This window comes from Condylura cristata, unplaced genomic scaffold (genome assembly GCF_000260355.1).
Source record: "Condylura cristata isolate star-nosed mole 26May11 unplaced genomic scaffold, ConCri1.0 scaffold00027, whole genome shotgun sequence".
Classification (NCBI taxonomy): Eukaryota; Metazoa; Chordata; class Mammalia; order Eulipotyphla; family Talpidae; genus Condylura; species Condylura cristata.
In genome coordinates, this window is record NW_004567128.1 from 2,163,989 (window position 1) to 2,183,137 (window position 19,149).

General features: G+C 43.5%; 1 protein-coding gene across 3 annotated transcripts in view; it reads right to left on the minus strand.

Moving 5' to 3' along the window:
• Positions 1-19,149, minus strand: part of ARHGAP6 (Rho GTPase activating protein 6) — a 357,916-nt gene that overhangs the window by 139,529 nt on the left and 199,238 nt on the right. The window contains exon 1 of one of the 3 annotated variants that reach the window (XM_012730355.1): positions 3,618-3,780. The exons of the other annotated variants lie outside the window; for them this stretch is intronic. Coding sequence (XP_012585809.1) covers positions 3,618-3,632 — 15 coding nt within the window. The 5' untranslated portion in view covers positions 3,633-3,780. Of the gene's footprint in view, positions 1-3,617; positions 3,781-19,149 lie in introns of those variants that run through there. 3 annotated transcript variants of the gene reach the window in all.

The window sequence follows — 19,149 nt, forward strand, 5'->3', positions numbered from 1 at the left end:
TGCCTGTTTTGTGTGTGCAGAGGAATTCAGCACAGCCTGGCTTGTACGGCTCCCACCATCCCCCCTGCTGCCAGCTCTGATAGCAGACTTGAGTTGTCGTAACAAAACCTGCCTGGCCACAAAAGCCTAAAATATTTATCCCATGGCCCTTTACAAAAAAACTTGCCTAACTCCAGTCCCAGTGCATTAATCTAATTTTTTCCATAGGAACTTAACAATAAGTGATTGAACAAAACAAAATATTTTCTGTGACTTTTTATATTGTTGCTATTATGCATGTATGTGTTTACATTATGTTTTTCTTTTAATACCAACCAAGCAATTAGAAGCCAATACTAACTGTCCCCTTTTCTTTAAAAAAAAAAAAAAAAAACTGATGTGAGGAAATTTAACAAAGGATGTGTTCATGACGGATAATTTTAACATCTTGCTAAAATATCAGTTTGACGGTCTCTGGAACTGGCCTTTTCTTAGATAAAAGCTGTTTCTGAGGATTTGTTGACAGCGCATTCAACCACTTTTAAAGAAACAAACCTGAGTTGTATACTACAAATATAAAAGAATAATTTCTTTTGGTCCTTAAAAGTAATCACCTCAATGGAAAGTCAAAAGGAGATTTCTAGTTCAACAAAGTATTAGCCAATTTTTAGTTCATTTCACAACCCTAGACTTTCCAGAATTTTAAGACAAGGACATGCTTTTGTATCTGCATAAAGTATATTATTTCCGGCAGCCTCCGAAACTGAAATGAGACCTTCTGCCATCCTTTCTTTGTTTCCCTTCCAATGACCACAACGTGGGGAAACTGCAAGTAATAACACAGCATGCGCACAGCGATGGTTGCCTGGGCAACCATCTTTTTACTTCCTTTCAACTTCGGCGGCGCATCCACCGCACTTCAATCTATATTCATGTTTCCTTAGGAAGCTCATTAAGCTCAAAGTCCTTACTATCCACCGCGGCATCACGGTAATCAGGGACGCGACACAGGCACGTGAAGGAACTGGAATGCCCAAGGAACTCCCTCCTGGAAGGGAGAAGGGAAAATGACACTTGCTAGAGAGCACAAGGGCCAAGAGAATCTCCTTCCACCCCAGTGCACGCTGGCGCACAGCGTGGTCACCATGGCCCACCCCCGGCATGTGTGGAAGTCTAAGTCCAGCCCAGAGATAACAGAATGCAAACTTTAAGTGAGCTATATTCCCCACGGGGAGCCCCATGTCCCTAGAAAACCATGAAGACGAGGGCGGGGCAGTGTACACACTTCACCTTTGTGGACCTCTTCCTGAAAGGTGAATATTTATGACCATCAGTTTGTCTTCATAGGAGAGTATCTTTTCATACAATTTTCAGGAAACCATTACTACTCATGTGTACTCATTTGACGCTGCCTTCAGGAGTAGAGAATGTGTTTTACTTCAGGAGCGGTCAGTGTCTTGGAGGGGGACAGCCTATGGCTGCCTCAGTGGATGCTATACGGTGTTTGCTCATATTTTCCAACTGAGACACTCTTTGCTCTGAAACTCTGTGAAGACGGTGCGAGGTCTGCACTTCCCAGTGCATTTCCCCCAGGGATGGTCACCAGGCCCGCTGAAGTGTCTCATTTAACCCGCAGATACACTTGAAGTGCAGATGGGAAATATGCATGAGGACACCATCTTCATTCCTCTGAGACCCTGGAAAAGAGAGGAGGCTCTTCTCCACAGGGAAAGAAGTGCTGGGATGGGGTGAGGTGTCCTTCTAAGTGCCCTCGAGGTGAGAGAACAGTGCCTGTGAGTCCTAGCAGCATTTTCACTGGCCCAGCAATGTGATAGTACGTTACCCTCTCTGTGAAATCCTTTATGCGTAGCTTTAGCCCAACGTTCTGATGTCTTCTTTCTCTGCTTTCTGTTTTTTGTTTGTTTGTTTTGCTTTGTTCGACACCTCATCATCTCACTGACTTTACTTTCTGCTACTTATCAACCATCCCCTGACACACTGGGATGAAAGCATCACCAGGGCAGGGATGTGTGTTTGTCTTGTTCAGAGCTGTCTCTCCAAGGCCTAGAACAGAGTCTGCTTGTAGCAGACAACCAATACCTATTTACTGAATGAATTAAGAAATAAATGAATGATGAGCCACTGGATGAGAGAAAGAAGTATACTATTCTTTAGAACTAAATCAAAGTGCTAAACATTTCAAATATATATTTTTGAAATCAGAACAGAGGCATTGCATATAGACACATTTTAGAATATTATCAAGTCTAGTGGAGAAGGACAATCTTTTTTTCTTTTTCAGAAAAATTAAAGTGAGGGGACCCAATACCCAAGACTCCTACCCATCAGATCCAGTAACCAGGGTGGTAGATGGAGATGCTCTTGACATATTACACACATACACGTATAAAGAAGGGGTGCTGCTTAGATTTGGGGTTAGGCTGAGACCTGGCAATAAGCCTGCTAACAATGGAGACATACGACCTTTGGAGTCAGGGGTTGTACCTCGTAAATGCCTACCGGCTTTGAGCAGTTCAGGAGCCACCCATAAAACTGGGGTGTGACCCACTGCCTAGCAAGGCTATTGTGAGGATGAAATGAAAAGAGGTAAGTGAATCCAGGAAACAGAGGACCTTCAAAAACCGCTGACTGCTCACTGTCGCTTACCATTTCCCTCCCTGCTCTGTCCTCACCCACAGTAGTAAGGTTAAGTGCTCAAGTCAGCTAATCCCTCTGGTCTCCAGCTCCCATCATTACAAAATGAACAACTGGGTTAGAATAATTCCAAATGGACCTGTCACTCTGAAAATCCTATGCATTCTGTTTTGTTTTCTTAAATACGTAATTAGGGGGTGGGTAAAATAACAAGATATTTTAGAGACAATCTAAATTTATCAGTGGAGTCTTATTTAATATTATGAACGGTCTGTGTTATAATTCTATACTGTAACCCCAAAATGTAATTGTCCTTTAGAAAATCTTCTGGAAAAAATATTTTCCATATTCGCAATTCAAACTCCAGAGGATTTTTTTTTTAAATTTAAGTAAAAAAATAGTTTATTTAAGTTATGTATTCAAAGAGCTTCCAAAGAGGGAAGGGAGAAGAGAGGGTGGGGAGGGGAGGGGAGTGTTTTAATTCTAATAATTGTGATACACACAACAGTGGGGTCTGAAATACATCCAAATACACTAGTGGGAAAGACCTCCCTTTAAAACAAATACAGTTTTTGAATCCTTAAAGCATGTGTTAGTGTGAACAACACACCTTTGGGTCATATTCAAATTACATACACTTGGGTCACATTCAAACTGCGCACGCACATGGGCATGAGTGCACCCCCATCCTCCACCCCCCACACACTTGCATTGCACCTACTTCTCCCATTTCCTCCCGAAGGCAGAAAACAGCCTGTTTATTACAGCCACGCACACCCTTTCCATTTGTCTAAAAATAATGGCTTTAACCCGTTAGAGAAGCACAAGAACGTCATCGGGGCTGAAATTAGGCAAGATGAATAAAATTCTTCCATAACAATCAACCTAAAAGTCTCATAAAATTTTATCTGACTGAGCAGCTGTTAGGCTAAACATTTATATTACACAATGAATGGCAGGTGACCTAGAAATACCCAACTTACAAATCTCCTGTACATGGGAAGAGGCGACCCCAGTAAGCTGGACCCGAGGGCAGGCTCTCCCCAGCTGTGAAGGCAGGAGAAAGGTTCCCCTAAGATCACCTCCGTCTCCGCAGCAGGATCCTGGCATTGGCAGCAATTAGAGCAGAAGGGGGCAAGCGGGAAGCCACATTCTCAGGCCACCGCGATCCTCCCTTCCCACTACTCCCACCACGGGATCCACTTCCCATGGAAGTCGCTGCGAGTGCCTCGCTTCCCAGGCCGGACCATTAGAAGTCCGCTGGCCCCACAATGCAGCTGCGATTGTGCTATTAATACTAGGCTGACTTCCCACTTGGAAGCCAACTCCAGCCTGACAGTGCTTGTCAGCTCTGTTATAGTTAAATGGACTTGTGGGCGGTCTTGGGATCCTGCCAGTTAGAACATCCTTTCTGTGGGAAAATTCCTGCTGAGGCCCAAACAACTCTGACAAACACGGTTGTAGACCACACGTTGGGAGACACTTGGGCACTTCCCCACCTTGCTCTTCCAGAAATGCTTGAGTGGTCATTGTCATCAAGCTTTGCGCAGGTCAACCTATAACAGGTCTAGCACTCATGGCAAGCATATCTTGCTGTCACCATTCATACGGCAATGGATCTGCCCCTTCCCTCCACACATGTGTGTGTGTGACACATGGGCAGTGACACATTACACACATGCATGTGCACATTCATGCACACACACTAGACTGCCTCATACAATGCTCTGTGCAGATATGTTTTCATCTGAACAGCAATGCTTGTGCCTTTTCTTGAGGAGAAGCTGAGCCACGGTCTAAGTCTGAGCTGTGGACAAAGAGTACTTGTGCGCTCTTGTTCTGGGTAGTGAGTTATACTGGCTTATCCATATTCTCAACTGGCCCTCCAGCCAAAGCATGGAGACGCTCAGCTGTGGGACAGGAAGTGAAAGAATTTCAATCAAGATTAAACCTGGAACCTCGGTAACATCATGTTCGAATCAACTGAGAGACTCATTGTTACATAATAGTCCTCTCAAATTAATGGAACTTTTGTGTGCAGAATTATTGTTCTCTCCAATGGCAAAGAGATAGTTTGGCTCAAGTTGATGAATTAAAAATTCAAGTAGTTTATACTCTCACATACACAGACACACAGAGCTAATGATGCCATGTTGGATATCGGGTGAGTCTATTAGCAACTTATAGTCTGTGAGTAGATGAAGGATATTCACTGTCTAGGATCCTTACAAAAACAGAGTTAGCCAGCCCCACTGAAGCAGTGGTCACGATGAAGCAAGAATGGGGGACTCAATGCTCAGAGGTTCTTCAAATAAGCAGGGGTCACCCATCCCTAGTGTGGTGTGAAGGGCCCCTGCTGTGGGTGAGTGCCAGACACAGGAACTTTGAGGTCCACCCCTTTGAGCCAACTCTCCTAAGTCAGTATTCCATGGTAATAGAAGAGGAGGGAGGGCCTCACTGAAGGAGAAGGGGTTGCTTAGAAGTGGGAAACCAGAAGGCTGCCGCCAGGCGGCATATAGTGGCTGAGGCTCCACAATAAGTGGATTCACGGCGTGTTGTTAACGAAGGCCAGCACTGTTTTAGGCTGACCCTATTTTGAAGACAGTGGAGGTGAAGCCAGTTTTTCCAGAGCCCCTGGGCTAGTCTACCCCCTGTGAAGAGTGAGGTGCTTCACACTTCCCATTCCCCACAACACTAAGCAGGGGTGCCCACCAGCCACTTGCTGCTCGGTGAACTTCCTACTTTTCCTCCAGTGGATCAAAGAGGGTAAAGAATGAAGAATGATTAGTCAACAGTGAAAACTCTAGTATGGTGTAGGGCCTGTTTGTTTGACTGCTTTCACTAGGGCGTCTGACCCTAACCTAATTGCAAGTATCTTGACGTCAGAGTGATAAACACTGGTTTTTACTGAAGAGGAAGATGATGTGGCGGTGTTTGAGCAAGGCAAGGACATTTTCAAACCCCCCTACCTCTTTCTTGCATGTCGGCCATGCACTTCAGACTAACTGAGCCTGCACCAGTCATTAGTTCACTTTTGCCTTTATTGCTGGGGAATTTCAGCATAGTGGCATTACCTGCCAGCAGATGATAGTTCAGGTCACCTGAGAATGCCAGAGCTTTCTCTCCTGCAGTCTCTGAGTATTTTATTGTGGAATTTAATTGCAATGGTTCCATGCTCATGAGCAAACCCCCAACTGCAAGGGGAAGTCACTGTCTTTTGGCTACCTTTTCTCATGAATCTCCAGTGACAGACACACACACAGTGCGTCACCTTTATAGACACTGGTTCATCGCTGGACTTAATCACTTACGGAGCAATAGGGATGGATGAAGTCCAAAGGGCTCTGATTCATAGGATTCTTGGCTTTTCTCCCATTCATCTGGTGGGAAATTCTTTCTTTTTTAAGTTAGACAAGGGGTAGGGTTAGAAAATCTGTGTCCTAACCTCTCATGATTTGGCTCAGGTCTTTATTGGTCTCTAATCTATGGTTTAGGGTCAGCTGATTAGACTTCTGTTTCTACCCATTGCATCCAAGTAGTTATGGTTCTGGTTTGTCCTTCCTTTCCCCAAAGTTGCTGCAGTTTTCAGATATGGGGTCCCTCGAGCACAAATTCTGCCTGAGTGAAATATTGCTTTACTCCCCTGGGCTGATAAATCACTTAAGTTATTGGGATTATGGTGGATATCTTACAAGTCATGACCAGCACAGCCATAGGGACACTGTGATGTTCTTAGTAAGTGTCTTCTTTGTGGACAGAGAAGCTAGAAATACCAAGCAGGACTGATTTGTTTTTTCAAGCTTGGGTCCTAAACTATATATTTTTTTCAAACATTGAGATATAATTCACATACCATAAAATCCGTCACTGGAAAGTTTAGAGCCCAGCAGATTTAAGTACATTCACAGAGTTATAGAACCATCACTACAACACATCTTAAAATATTTCATCACTTCAAATAGGCAGCCACACCCAATAAGTTACCCTTCCCTCCTTTCTTGCCCAGATCTCGGCTTATATGAAGGGCAAGTGCTCCTACAGCTGATGGTATTGGTCCACCTCAAAGCACCGTCTGTTTACTCTAAAATGTGGTAGTGTCAACCCATCTTCCATGAGACAAACCTGAATTAGAAATGTCAGAAAAATCTAATTTATTTTTAAGAAGCTTCTTTATATTAGGAATACATGATTACTCAGAATAACAGTTAGAAAAAGAAACTTCATTTGATAACAAGACAAACTTATTTATAATCGACAAATTAGCTCTAGACAGCCAAATAATCCTGCTCCTAAGTATGGTCAGTATAACTCCTGACTCTTATTTAGCCTATAATAAAGACCCTGTTAAAAAAAATGTGCCCAGTTCACAACCTGTTTTATTATTTGGTTTCAGTGAACAACATTACCAACACTCATTAGCTCACATGACTACCTGTGGCCAAGTACGTAACACTGAGCTATTCTGCTCTGCCTGCTGTTTTCCAGTGAGTGTAACATTTATCTACATGTAAACAGCTCTCACAGAAGCAGAGATAACTGCTAACCATCTGCATTTCCATTAAGAGAAATAATGAAGCAACAGAAGGGAAGCATTTGTCCCAATGGGATCAGTGTCCTATCCCAGAAATGTAGGAGTTTCCTATGGAATATCAATGGTAAACTGCCAACTAAGTCCAGTTGATAAAGATAAGTCTACTGAACTAACTTTGATACAACCTGAGTTGGAATTTCTCTTCTACCAATGATTAGCCATGTGACCTTGGGAAAGTTACTTGACATTCTTAGCTGCCTCTGTTAGTTGCCTACCCAACAGTCATTTCCCCTTCCCTCCTCCTTCCAGAGGTCTGAAGTTGTTTGGATATTCAACCTTCCCCATGTGATGAAGGGTAGATGACCTGTCCCTGGGTCCTTATTATTTTTAGTCAACTGTGGTCAAACCGTTCATTTACTGGGACTGTTTTAAGAAGGAAAATGCATACAATATCAGATGAAGTTTAGTTGCATAACAATTACAAAAAGAGCAAGACATAAAAATAAGTCACTCTAAATAGGATGCAAAAAAGAAAGGGAAGTCAAGAGAGAGTATAGGAGACTAGAGAGAAGTGATAAAAGATGCAGGACAGGCAATGAGGGATAGCGGTGCTGAGAGAGAGGGAGAGAGAGGGAGCGAGAGTCTGAAAGAGGAGTGAGTGAAGCTGAATCTACCCATGGTGAAAGTCTAGCATGGTTAACGGCTCCTATCTTGCTCAGTGCTGAGCTCCCGTGGGCTGCAGTGGCATTCCAGACCCCCTAAGGGCTAACGTGTCCTCCTTCTCTTACACTCCCTTCCTTGTAACTTGACAATGAGGTCTACTTTCTGCAATACCCAGGCCTTCACTCTCTATCTATTCCCTGCAAAGGACAAGAGTCTCAAACAAAGCAAATAGTAGTCAGCATTGCAGAACTGACAAGAGGGTGAAGCACATGATGTGGGAAGCAGGAAATGACATAAGGAGCAGATGAGGGGAAATGCCTGCAAAGGAGGTCAGAACGTTTACTCAGAGGTCCCGAGAGAAGTAAAGAGAAATGCGTGGTGGAAATGGAGGGAAAGAGGGGAAGGTTCCATCCAAAAGCTGCATAGTTGAAATGCAGTAGGTACTTATCTTGTTGACTTTGGTGACAAGGTCTTCTCTGACCTTGGGGAAAAGATTCACAAGAGGGGGCAGCATGTGGGAGTCCACCGGCAGAGTTGAGAAGTGGACAGAGATGAGTAGTGATGGTGTTATGAATGTGAACCGTCTTTCCAACAGGGCTAGCTGTAAAAATTATGGCGATAGTTTCAGGAGAGGTTTGCTCAAAGGAGCGGCCTTGGCTGGAGGACACAGGTGAGTGTGCCCAGGGGCAGCTGCAGTGGAGGACAGTGAGATGATGGGGTTTGGAGCAGTCCCTGGGGAAGGCATATGGCCTGTGCTCCAGACAGGAAGGCAGACACCCTCAGTTTTGAGATGGGGGAGATGGGACCCGTGCTTGCTCATATTTGAACTTATGTGGGAAAGATCTCTTATCACAAGGCCAGCATGACCCAGCACTTTCCTATGGAATGAGCTACAACAAAAGCCTGCTCTGATTTTCAAATTAGCGAGTTTTAAGCTCACAAGGTAGGGTCTGTAACAGCAAGGTTGTCTATAATTTGCCAAGTCTTGTTCCTTGCTCTGGGTGGTAAGCCTATTTCACAAGGGCATGTCCAGGGTAGGGTTTCGAGGACGGATGCATCTTGGAGTGCGGCTGGCCATGAATCACCCCGGAAATGTGAGAGACCAGGATGTTATTACCTCCAGATCTCTGGGGCTTTTAGGCTCTTGCCCTATCAGGCCAGCACATCTGTGTCTCCAGATGAAGGAAGCAAAACCAGAATAGAAGAGACGGTTGGCAAAGCCACAAGGTCAGTCCTTGCCTGTCCCTGCCCTGTCTCCTGTACTGACCTGGGCGCTCGACACTGCCTTGGAGCAATTCTGCCCTCTGAGAAAAAGATTGAAACAGGAATGACGAAACCTGCCTTCCTCGTTCAGCAGCTCTGAAATGCTGTCTGATTCACTTACATGGCCCACTTATTTCCTACTGTGTGCTACGTGGCTCCTTTCTAGGCACTGAGGAAGAGTGGTGTTCCTAAACTAACTCTCCTGGGCTGTAAACATGGCTGTGGGTCTTGCATAAGGGCTAATTATCAATAAGTCTTACTGTTTATCTAAACGGATGCATCTGTAAATCTCAGCAAGCGTATTACATTACTGTTTACAGAAGATTAGTTACTGTTTATTTTTCAGCATGGAAGATGCACACGTTGTACTTTTCATTTATGAGGTACAGCTCAGAGTGGACAACCCCTTAGGATAAATACTCCACTCTAAACCCCACAAAAGACAATGAACTCCAAAGCTTACATGTGTCCAGTTCTCCCCAGACCCCTTTGAGTCCTGAATCCCCTCCCTACCTGTCAGAAGACCCAGGAGGCATAGGAGGGAGGGCACACTGATTTTGACACCGGCAAAAATACTCCTGGTCATGTCCCAACCTGCCTTGATTATCATATCTGGATTCATCTTCCACGAACCTCTCTCACATTGTTTGAAAATTTCTAAATTAAAAAAATGTTCCTGGCTCTCCCTGGTGGCGCAGCAGGTTAAAACACTGCACTGAGAAGCTACAGCTGCTTCTGCATGAGTTCGATTCCCGCCTGCCCCGAAGGTGACCACATAGCTTGGCAGACCTCTCGCTGCTCCCCTCAACGGGAACTTTGTCGATCTGCCTGTTCTGCTCCCCACTCTGTCTCTGATGAAGCCTCTCACCGCCCCTGAGCCTCTGGCCTGTACCCCAGTTCTGTATGCAAAAATAAATAAATCTTAAAAAAAAAAGTTCCACTCTATCATTCTGAAGATAAGGGATTCCAAAGAGAAGATGCTTTCAACTTATGCTTTCCAGGAGGGCAGTTCTCATCCTACAATCACATTTCCCTACTCTGTTGCTTTCCAGTTTAAAGGGCATTTTCCAGTCCTGTTAACGTTTGTCCTAAGTCTACCTCTGAACCCCCATAGCCTATAAACTAGCTGACAAAGAAGGAAAGGGCTAAGTAAATATTTGCACCATAAAATAATTGAATAGAAAAACAACATTCGTCTTCTTTATTTACTAGGATTTAACCGCCCATCTCTTGGCCTTCATACTTTATAGACTAGAGAAACCTAATATTTCACCACTCGGGTGCTGTAAGGGAGAGGACAGTGGCCAGTCTCTGGAGGGCAGCTGAAAGGCCCCATGTCATGGTCATCACTTTCCCTTGTAAAAGTGTCCACGTTTGGACAGACCTGTGTCCACTGCTCTCCCGGCTTCCCTTGCATGCCTCTACACTGTTCTACACGTGGACTTCGGGAGCACGCGGAAGCTTTCTTTCCCGTGAGGACGCTGCAGTCGTTCCTGCTTGCTTGGGTGCAGCCCCCTTTCCTGGGGACAGTGCTTGTCGGCACCTTCAGATTACTGGGTCGGGGTGGTCTCAGAAATGCCTAGGACAGGACTTTCCAAATGTAATGTGTGGCTGCGTCACTAGAAACTGTTATGAAAATAGTGATTCTGCTCAGCAGATCTGGAACGGAAAAGGAGGTTTTGCAGTTTTTAATCGGCTCCCAGCTGCAGTGGTGGTCCTGGTCTCAGGGTGACATTGTGAGTAACAAAGATCTGCCCGAAGTCCTCACTGGCCACTGTGACATGGAACACAGCTAAGACACTGCAAGATCACATGGTGCTTAAGACTGGACACGCTGGGCGCCCAGCATGGAGGAGAGGGCCTGCCCCCGTGTGCACCGCCCATATGGCCTGCAATAAAGAATTTGCTCTCTCCAGGGCTCAGTGTTCTCACAGAAGATAGAAGGAATATTCGCCCAGATGCTGTGAAGGTCAAATGAGACCAATAGAGAGCAGGACTATCCCTGCCCGTGGTGCGTGTTCCCAGCTGGCGGCAGTTGAAACTGTCCTCGTCCTGCTCTGGAGAGCACACCAGCCTGCCCACCTCCCGCTCAGTCGGGCCCTTCCCACCATTTCTCTGGTGTATTCAATGCCTAGCTTCAGGGGCAATGGCAGTGCCACCTTCTGGAGCGCACCTCCCGTAGCACAGCCCCTGGCATGCTACATGCCCACTGTCTGGTGGCACACAAGTCACAAGCAGGCTGTAGGCAGGCCCATGAGACAGGCAGGAGCGAACGTCAGGCTGATAGTTGGTGACTGCCCCCAGTCCATGGATGTCCCACTGGCACTTGGGCAGACTCAACCCTCTGGGCCTCGGCTGCCCCTCCTCTTTTGCCTGTGTTGACAGTGGCACCCAGGAGCAATTCAGATGTTAGTTTAAGACTCAGTAACACCGGCAAAGACATGAAGTGAGTATTAGAAAAACAGGGAGGTCGAACAAACCATTCAAGACAGGACTTGTTTTAAAATTAGTCTTTTCTTTTTCCTAATTGGATAAGAGGCAAAGTTCCAAGTATTTCAGTTTCACTTTCTTTCCTTTGGTCTTTCAAAAGTCACATAACCGGAACCTTTGTTTGAACCATTATAAAGTGATGGGACTGAAATAGCATTTTGTAAACAGTAACTTGCTATTTAAATATGCAGGGTCCCTCACTTTTAAGTCGTTAAAGTTATTATCCTCTTCCTCATTCTCTACCAGGCCCTCTCTGCAATAAACATTTCTCTTTCCGCTGATGTCAGCCCTGAGATAGCACCAGTGCTTTTTCCCTAGGTAGACTGGTCAATAGAAGGGAAAGTGAGATCAGAAACTTACTGGAAGATTCATCTCTCACTATTTAGTCCCTGTCAAACTGAATGCTGAGCTTGAAGCCACAACATGCCGTGTTTCACCTCCTAAATTTCACAGCTCACTAGAACTTCCCATCAGTGCCTTTACTGACTAATTTGCAAACCAACTGGGCACTGAGCCTAGGGCATGAGGAAACTGCCAGTGGCTTTCCTACAGACAGAATTCCCAGCGCACGCTTCCTGAGGACCATCACTCTCTAGATGTTAATTGTGCTCCATCCTGAGACAACTATCTTGGTAACTGGATGGCAGATTCTTCTAAAAAAAAAATAAGTCTACAAAAGAATATAGGTTCACAGAGAAAGGCAAATATTATCTTGGTTGTATGTGAAATCTACAAACTCAGAGAAAATGACTCCAATTGTTTGGTTCTCAGAGGTGGGGTGGGGAGGAGAAAGTGAATGAAGGTAATTGAAAGGTACAAACTTTCACTTATAAATAAGTACTAGGATGTAATGTACAATGTAACAACCGACTAAGGTTAACACACTATATGGTTCATATGAAGCCTAAGAGTTCTTATCACAAGGACAAATGTTTTTTTATTTTTCTTATTTCGTAGCTATATCAGATGCTGGATATTAATTAAATCTGTTGTGCAATCATGTCACAATAAATGTTAATCAAATCATTATTCTGCCCACAAAATGCTTTGGAATAAAAAAGTTCATCCAAAAGACTGTGTGTAACATAGGAATTGTCTCTGTAAAAGTGCAGTATATCTTAATGTAGACTTACTCTACCTCATTAAATATATTTTAATCAATGCAAATAAGAAATTAATTGAAGATCTCTAGTCAATAAGGAAAATTTCTATCTAAATGAAAAAGAAAGGTATCCTCAGCCATGCTTTAGTAAATTTTAGATTTGAACACATACATTTCATAAAACAAAAGGGGAGACCAGACATTTGCCCTGAATAATCTGCAATTTATGTCCAAACAACTTTTGAAATATAATCCCCTCTCACTCCTTTCAAAGACCCTTAAGTATCTTTCATAGTTTTATTTTACACCAGAGGTGTTATTACAATCCGATGACAAATTTGACAACATTATATTTTTCTAGGTACCTGAAGTATAGATGTAGTGTCTGTTTATTTATGACCAGTCTCTTGATACCAGCATGCAAAACTAGAGACTAGCTTGTTACTACAAATACTTTTTGATTAGTGAGTTATCTATTAACTATATACTAAGTGGACAGTCATAAAGAACTACTTTATTTTTAAAGACCTCCACGTGTATTTTAGGACATTGTTTTTATAGTTCCTCATTTCATGTGCATCTCCAACAGTAGCTAAGAAATTGCTAATAATTTGTTTGGGACAATGGTTTACAGTTCCAATTTTGCTGCAGGACTAAGTAAAAACTGGAAATTCCACAGTCAAGACAATTAGCATTTTATTCCTTTCTTCCTTATCAGGTGCAAAAATGACTCAAGAAATGCTTGCCATACGAAAATACAGAAATAAAAATTATTCAAACAAATTCCTAAACATGAAACTAAAGGTTTCAATAATTCTGAAAGAACATAGGTGAGAAATCAGCCCAAATTCCTGCTTGGCAAGTAAAATAAAAAGTAAAACATAAAACAGGAAAACTTGTCTTTTCTACTTTGAAAGAAAAAATGACAACACATCATTACTGGCCCGCTCAAGCTCACAGTAAAGGCAATTAAAAGGAGAGAGAGAAAAGCAAATGAATGCAATGTTTATCCAGAGCTCTAAAGCACAATGGCTAGTGTTAGACCCCAGAATTTCCTAACTTTTGAAAATTAAATCACTTCCTCTGTGGATTTGGAAAATGTAAAAGCTGTATTTTCAGCACAGAAGTAATATAAGTGCCTTCACTGTGTAAACCTATTTAAATACAAAGAAGGGGACATTCTGAAGGGCACACTTTGGGGCTGAAATCTCAGCAAAGGACACAGATCCAATAGAAGCAGTTTTTCTCAATTGGACTTCACAGGAATGGAATGACTGAACAGCTGTGAGTTCCTGGTGGGCACAGGAGGTATCAGTGAGGTAAATTCGATTTGTGATTTCTTTCCTTTGGAGTGGGACTTTGAGGGATGAAAACAAAATACAGTGTTTTGAGCCAATTCTGTTTTCAAAATTTATTTCAATAGGATTAAGTTGACTGGCATTCTGTAGAAATGGCAGTGCCACCCTTCTGACCACTATATCAAGGCAGAAGCAATTGAAACTAAGCAAATATCTGCCTATATAACAATGGCGAAGGCCAAATCCCGTGGAACCTATCCAAAAGTAGGAACACCAGACTGCGGTGCCAGCTCTACAGGTCGGCCAGGACCTGTAGATTCCAAGGAGTTGGAATTTATCAGGGCAATTCTTTCTCAGAATGGCCACAGCCTATACAGCCTCTCTATGGTACTGGGTATGGGGTAAGGCCAAGATGGGGCAGCTCTAATGCAAAGCTGGATCCAGGAGAACTGAACTGTGGCCAGGTGTTTGGCAGCCGCCATCTTGATCTTAAGGAGAACAGTCTCTAGGGTGGAGAGTCTGTCTTCTTGGCCCTTTGGAGCAGCTCAACAAAATAGTGACTTAGTGGCTCTAAAAGAAACCTCTAAGGAAGATTATTTACCAGGGCAGCAGAGACCTAACATGTTTTCAGCATCACAGAAGTTTCTGTTGGACAATGCCGTACATCTAGATGTTGTAAAAATGTATGGTGTCAGCTTTTTAACATTACCTTTTAAAACGTGTCTGCACTGATTTCTTCTCTTAATTCCCCAGAAATGGGCAATAAAATACCATCTTTGGAATTGCTGTTTCAATGGATAGTCAAATGTTTGCTAGTCAAACTGGAAAACCAAATACATTTGAAAGAGTATGTATACCCTGGGATGTGCTAATTTCTAGTTACTCAAGGCTATGTGTAAGAATTTAAACTGAAACTTGTTCTTCACATTAACTGACAGAAAGGCCTTTGTCTGACTATCTAAATTGGCTTCCCACACAGGAACCTAAGTGATAGCAAGCTGTTACATGGTTGACTCATCCTTTAAATATCAGCACACCCCAAAGTCATGTTGATGATTAAATGCCACCTTTCCAGAAAGCTTCCCTTACCATCCTACCAAGTCTGCACTATCATTCTGCCATTCTGCCCTCTTATCTTAATGATTACCACTTGGTTTAGTGTACATTTCTTTATGTATTACCAATCTTTCTCTACTACAGAGCAAAGTCTTTACAAAAAAGTACTTTAGCTATTTTGTTCACTGACAGAGCCATAATGCCTACAGCAGTCCTTCTGTTTTGCTTACTGTGTATATGCTCGGTATGTCTTTGCAGATTAAATTTATGAATGGATCCTCCCGAAAACAAATACAAATATTTGTGCATAGCTGGGAAAAAAGTGCCTAATTTAGATCTTATTCTGTACAGAGTAGGTTGAAAAAGAGTTAAGACCCTCAGTTATGCAAGAATCATGCATTTTATGAGTAGTAACATTATTACTGGCAGTGACTATAAGCGAAAATTCTGCAACATACAAAATGCTCATTTTACTAGAATCAATCAAGACTCAATGACCTGAATGTCTGTCTACAGTATTGTAAAGATTATTGTTGTTATAAATGTGGAACCATTTACACCAAAATCTTTTAATTCATACTTGATAATTTAGATCACTCCAAATTCTATTCTGACCTTTCTTATTGACCAAACATCCACATTTACATACATGTAATCAATGCCTATGTACATTTTGTCTGTCAAGGTTTCCCTGGGAGGTTTCAGCAGGAGCACCAGAGGGTCAAGTTTGGCTACAGAATTTGACCTTCTAAGGCAGATCTAAACAAGCCTAGATTGTCATTCTCACCACCAAAGACTTTTCCCTGTTTTTTTTTTTTCTGCTTTCCCAGCTCCCCTTTTTGTTAAGACATAAATTGCACAGTCAAGCTGAAGGAGCCACAAAAGTGAAACAACATGTGTGCATACAGATAAGAATTCTGGATGAGAGCAAGGCTTAGGAACGGAAGTTGAAAAAGGACAGGAAAAAAAGATTGGGTCAGTGCTGTGCAAAATTAGAGACCGAGTGGGATTGAAGGAAAGCGATAAGAAAATTAAATTAGAAAGAAAAGAACAGGAAGATCAAACAAGTTAAAAAAAAAAAAAACTTGCACAGCTAAATGAATAAGAAATACAAACAAAATGGTTAAGGAGGCGGGGGTGGGGGGGATTGGAATCACAAAGGAAAACAATATGCAACAAAAGGACAAGGAGGTCTTCAAAGGGCAAACAGCGAGAGATCATGACAAGAGGAAACAAAGAAAAAAAGGATCTAAAGACAGGAGGGAGAAACTGAAGAGAACCGCGCGCACACACTCATGAGCACAGCCGAGCGTGGTGGGGACAGCAACGTCAGAGGCTCGTGTCCGGTGTGTCCCAAGGGGTTTAGACACGAACCCCTGGAGGCTGTGAATATCTGCCTGCCTGGGAAACGAGACTTTGCGCGTGGATCTGGAGATGGAGAGAAGGTTCTGGATTATTGAGAGGGGATCCTACTCTAATCTGGTGGGTCTGTAGAAATGAGAACCTTCCCAGCCAGACACAGCAGGGCGAGAAGTGATGGTGGAAGAAAGGCACAAAGACACTGAGAGATGCAAGAGTGCTGACCCTGAAACCCCGGTGCGCAGTACTTTCTCGCACGCCTTGCTCTGCCTCCAACCTGATCCTGCCCTCACATGCAGCCCCATCTCCAGCACTAGATCCTTGGACGAGAGTCTTCATTTGCGAGTGAGAAGGAGACAGTTACTTCAAACACTGGACGTCTGAAACAGCAGATGACAGAATGAATGCATGTTGAGGTGGGCCCTGTGCTTGTGACTTCCTCAAAGTGTTCAAAGGCTTCCCTTTCCCGGCTGTGTCACTTACTGGAGCGTACGGTCAGGGCAAATCCTTAAATCACTCTCCTCTATAAACCCAGGCTAACGCTTCCCGGGCCTCCCCACCTCACAAGGCAGGGATTGCTAGGACTGTCACACCCTGGAGTCTAACCTCCGCAGCTCTGGAGGAAGGTAACACCTTGCTGCTCACCACTGGGTCTGTCACTCCCTGTCTTACCTTAAAGGATCATCAAGTTCACCTGAGATGAGAAAGTGCTGCTAACATTTTACATTTCTTTTTGTTGCCTTACAACCTCCATACAAATGACTTCTGCTCTCTAGTGAATTACTTGAGGGTTGAGGGGAAATATGGTCTTCAAAAAAAAAAAAAAAAAACAAGAAGAAATCCTTTTTAGTGAAATAAGAAATACACCATCAATCCTTCTAATAAATTTGGGTTTCCTCAGATCATCTTTCTTAAACCATGTCCCCTGGGTACAGGTGACTGACAACAACGCGCCTGTCCAGTGGCCCTGATAAATCCCACTTGCCTGCCGCGGGACACTAAAAACCTCACACAGAAGTCCCGTTTCACTGCCATGATATCCCTCCCTACTCAACAGGTTTTTACACTGGACCAGAGACCTAAGCAGTGGGGCTCTTATCTCAACGCTGTCTCTGAGTCCCTAGTATTGCCTCACGGTACTGATGAGTTTGAGAGTGGAAAAGATAAAGCTTCCAGAATTTGGAGTCTACTAGAACCCTTCAAAGATGGCGATGCGGAATCTGCAAAATGGTTCAGATCTTGAAGAACCTATGATTGTATGAATTCTCACCAGAAGTAGAAATATGTCCCATAAGCCTTAACAAATAAAATCCCATAACAACAAGCAGCAGTATTTATTCCTTCGGGCCCTTGAGAAACTATGACAGAATTGTGTCCATTCATCTGTCTGTCGGTCATTTAGGGCTTGAGCTTACTGGAAGACAACCATAAACCTGGAAGTCACCCTGAAGCTTTCACATGAACTTTCCTCTCAAGACAGGGAAGCTCCAGACTCCCTCTGGCCAGACGTGACAGGCTTCAGATTGTGTTTCTAACTGGGCTTCATAAGCATGGTCATCAAGTTTCTTACAGCAGCTTTAAATGCTGTCCTCAGTTGGAGCCAAGCAGAGCAGTCTATGATGGATAAAAGGAAAAGAAAATATTCATGAGAATAGTTGGACAGTCCGTGTTACCGAGCCCGGGAACATTCCCGCAAACCTCGGGGCTCTGGGGAGGGTGCCGCAGACTCAGATGCATGGGGAAGCAAGTTCTTCAGAGGCCTCTGTGTTCAGAAGCTACCACCTGTTGCTGCTCCCTGGTCTTGGCATTCACCCAGAGCAAACCCCATCTCCCTTGCTGTTGTGCTATGAGATTCCAGCCTAGATTGTGGGCCTCTCAAGGCCTGAAGTGTGTGGCTTGTCGTGGCTGTTCCCAGCTCTTGGCGTGGGCTGGACACACAACTCAGACTTCTTAAACTGACACTTCACACACTTGAAGGTGTTTACTGTAATAATTTTGAGGGTGATGGAAGCTAATATAAAAAAGGAAGACTTCAATTATCTGCAACCCCCCTGCATCTATTTTTCAGCCTTCCTTAGCAGGGTCTGGTCAACAGACAACCAGTCTTGATTAAATTCTTCAGTGATACCGTTATTCCCAAAGCCTACAGCTGCAACATGGTTTGAATTTTTTTCCCCACTTAGCAAAGCCTTGTCCAGAGATGACACCAACGGTCCATCAAGTTGTTTAAATTCTTAATGAACCTTAATGTATATGTCAGCCTGTGGATTTACTGATTTGTACAACAGGATAAAATGCTGACAGAAAACATTCTAACCCCAAAATAATAAAATCATAACTTAGATGTCGGTTTGGTTTCCTCAGTTAAAGAAATTATTGATGCAGGAGACCAGTGCTCTGGAGCTGATTCCCAATCTTGAATGTCTGTTAAAATATAGTTTTACACATTGCAGCTACTGAACCCAGATCCCACTACCACCCTGCATAATTTTAATATAGCCAACCTTGTGAAGAATACTCATTTTTTCTTGCCATAACACAGGAGGTAAGGGGGGGGGGGATCACTAGGTTGGATACTGTAGAAGAGAAGTCATTTTTCTAACTATAACATAGAAGGTGAAGGAGTAAGTGGCATGTTAAAAACCCCTTCTTAAGTTTTACAGAACGTTAATTTTCAGAGGAGTCAATCAACTGGATGACGCGAGGTGAGGGGTATTGCTTTTTGCAAGTTTTAAACCATGTCACTGTTTGCG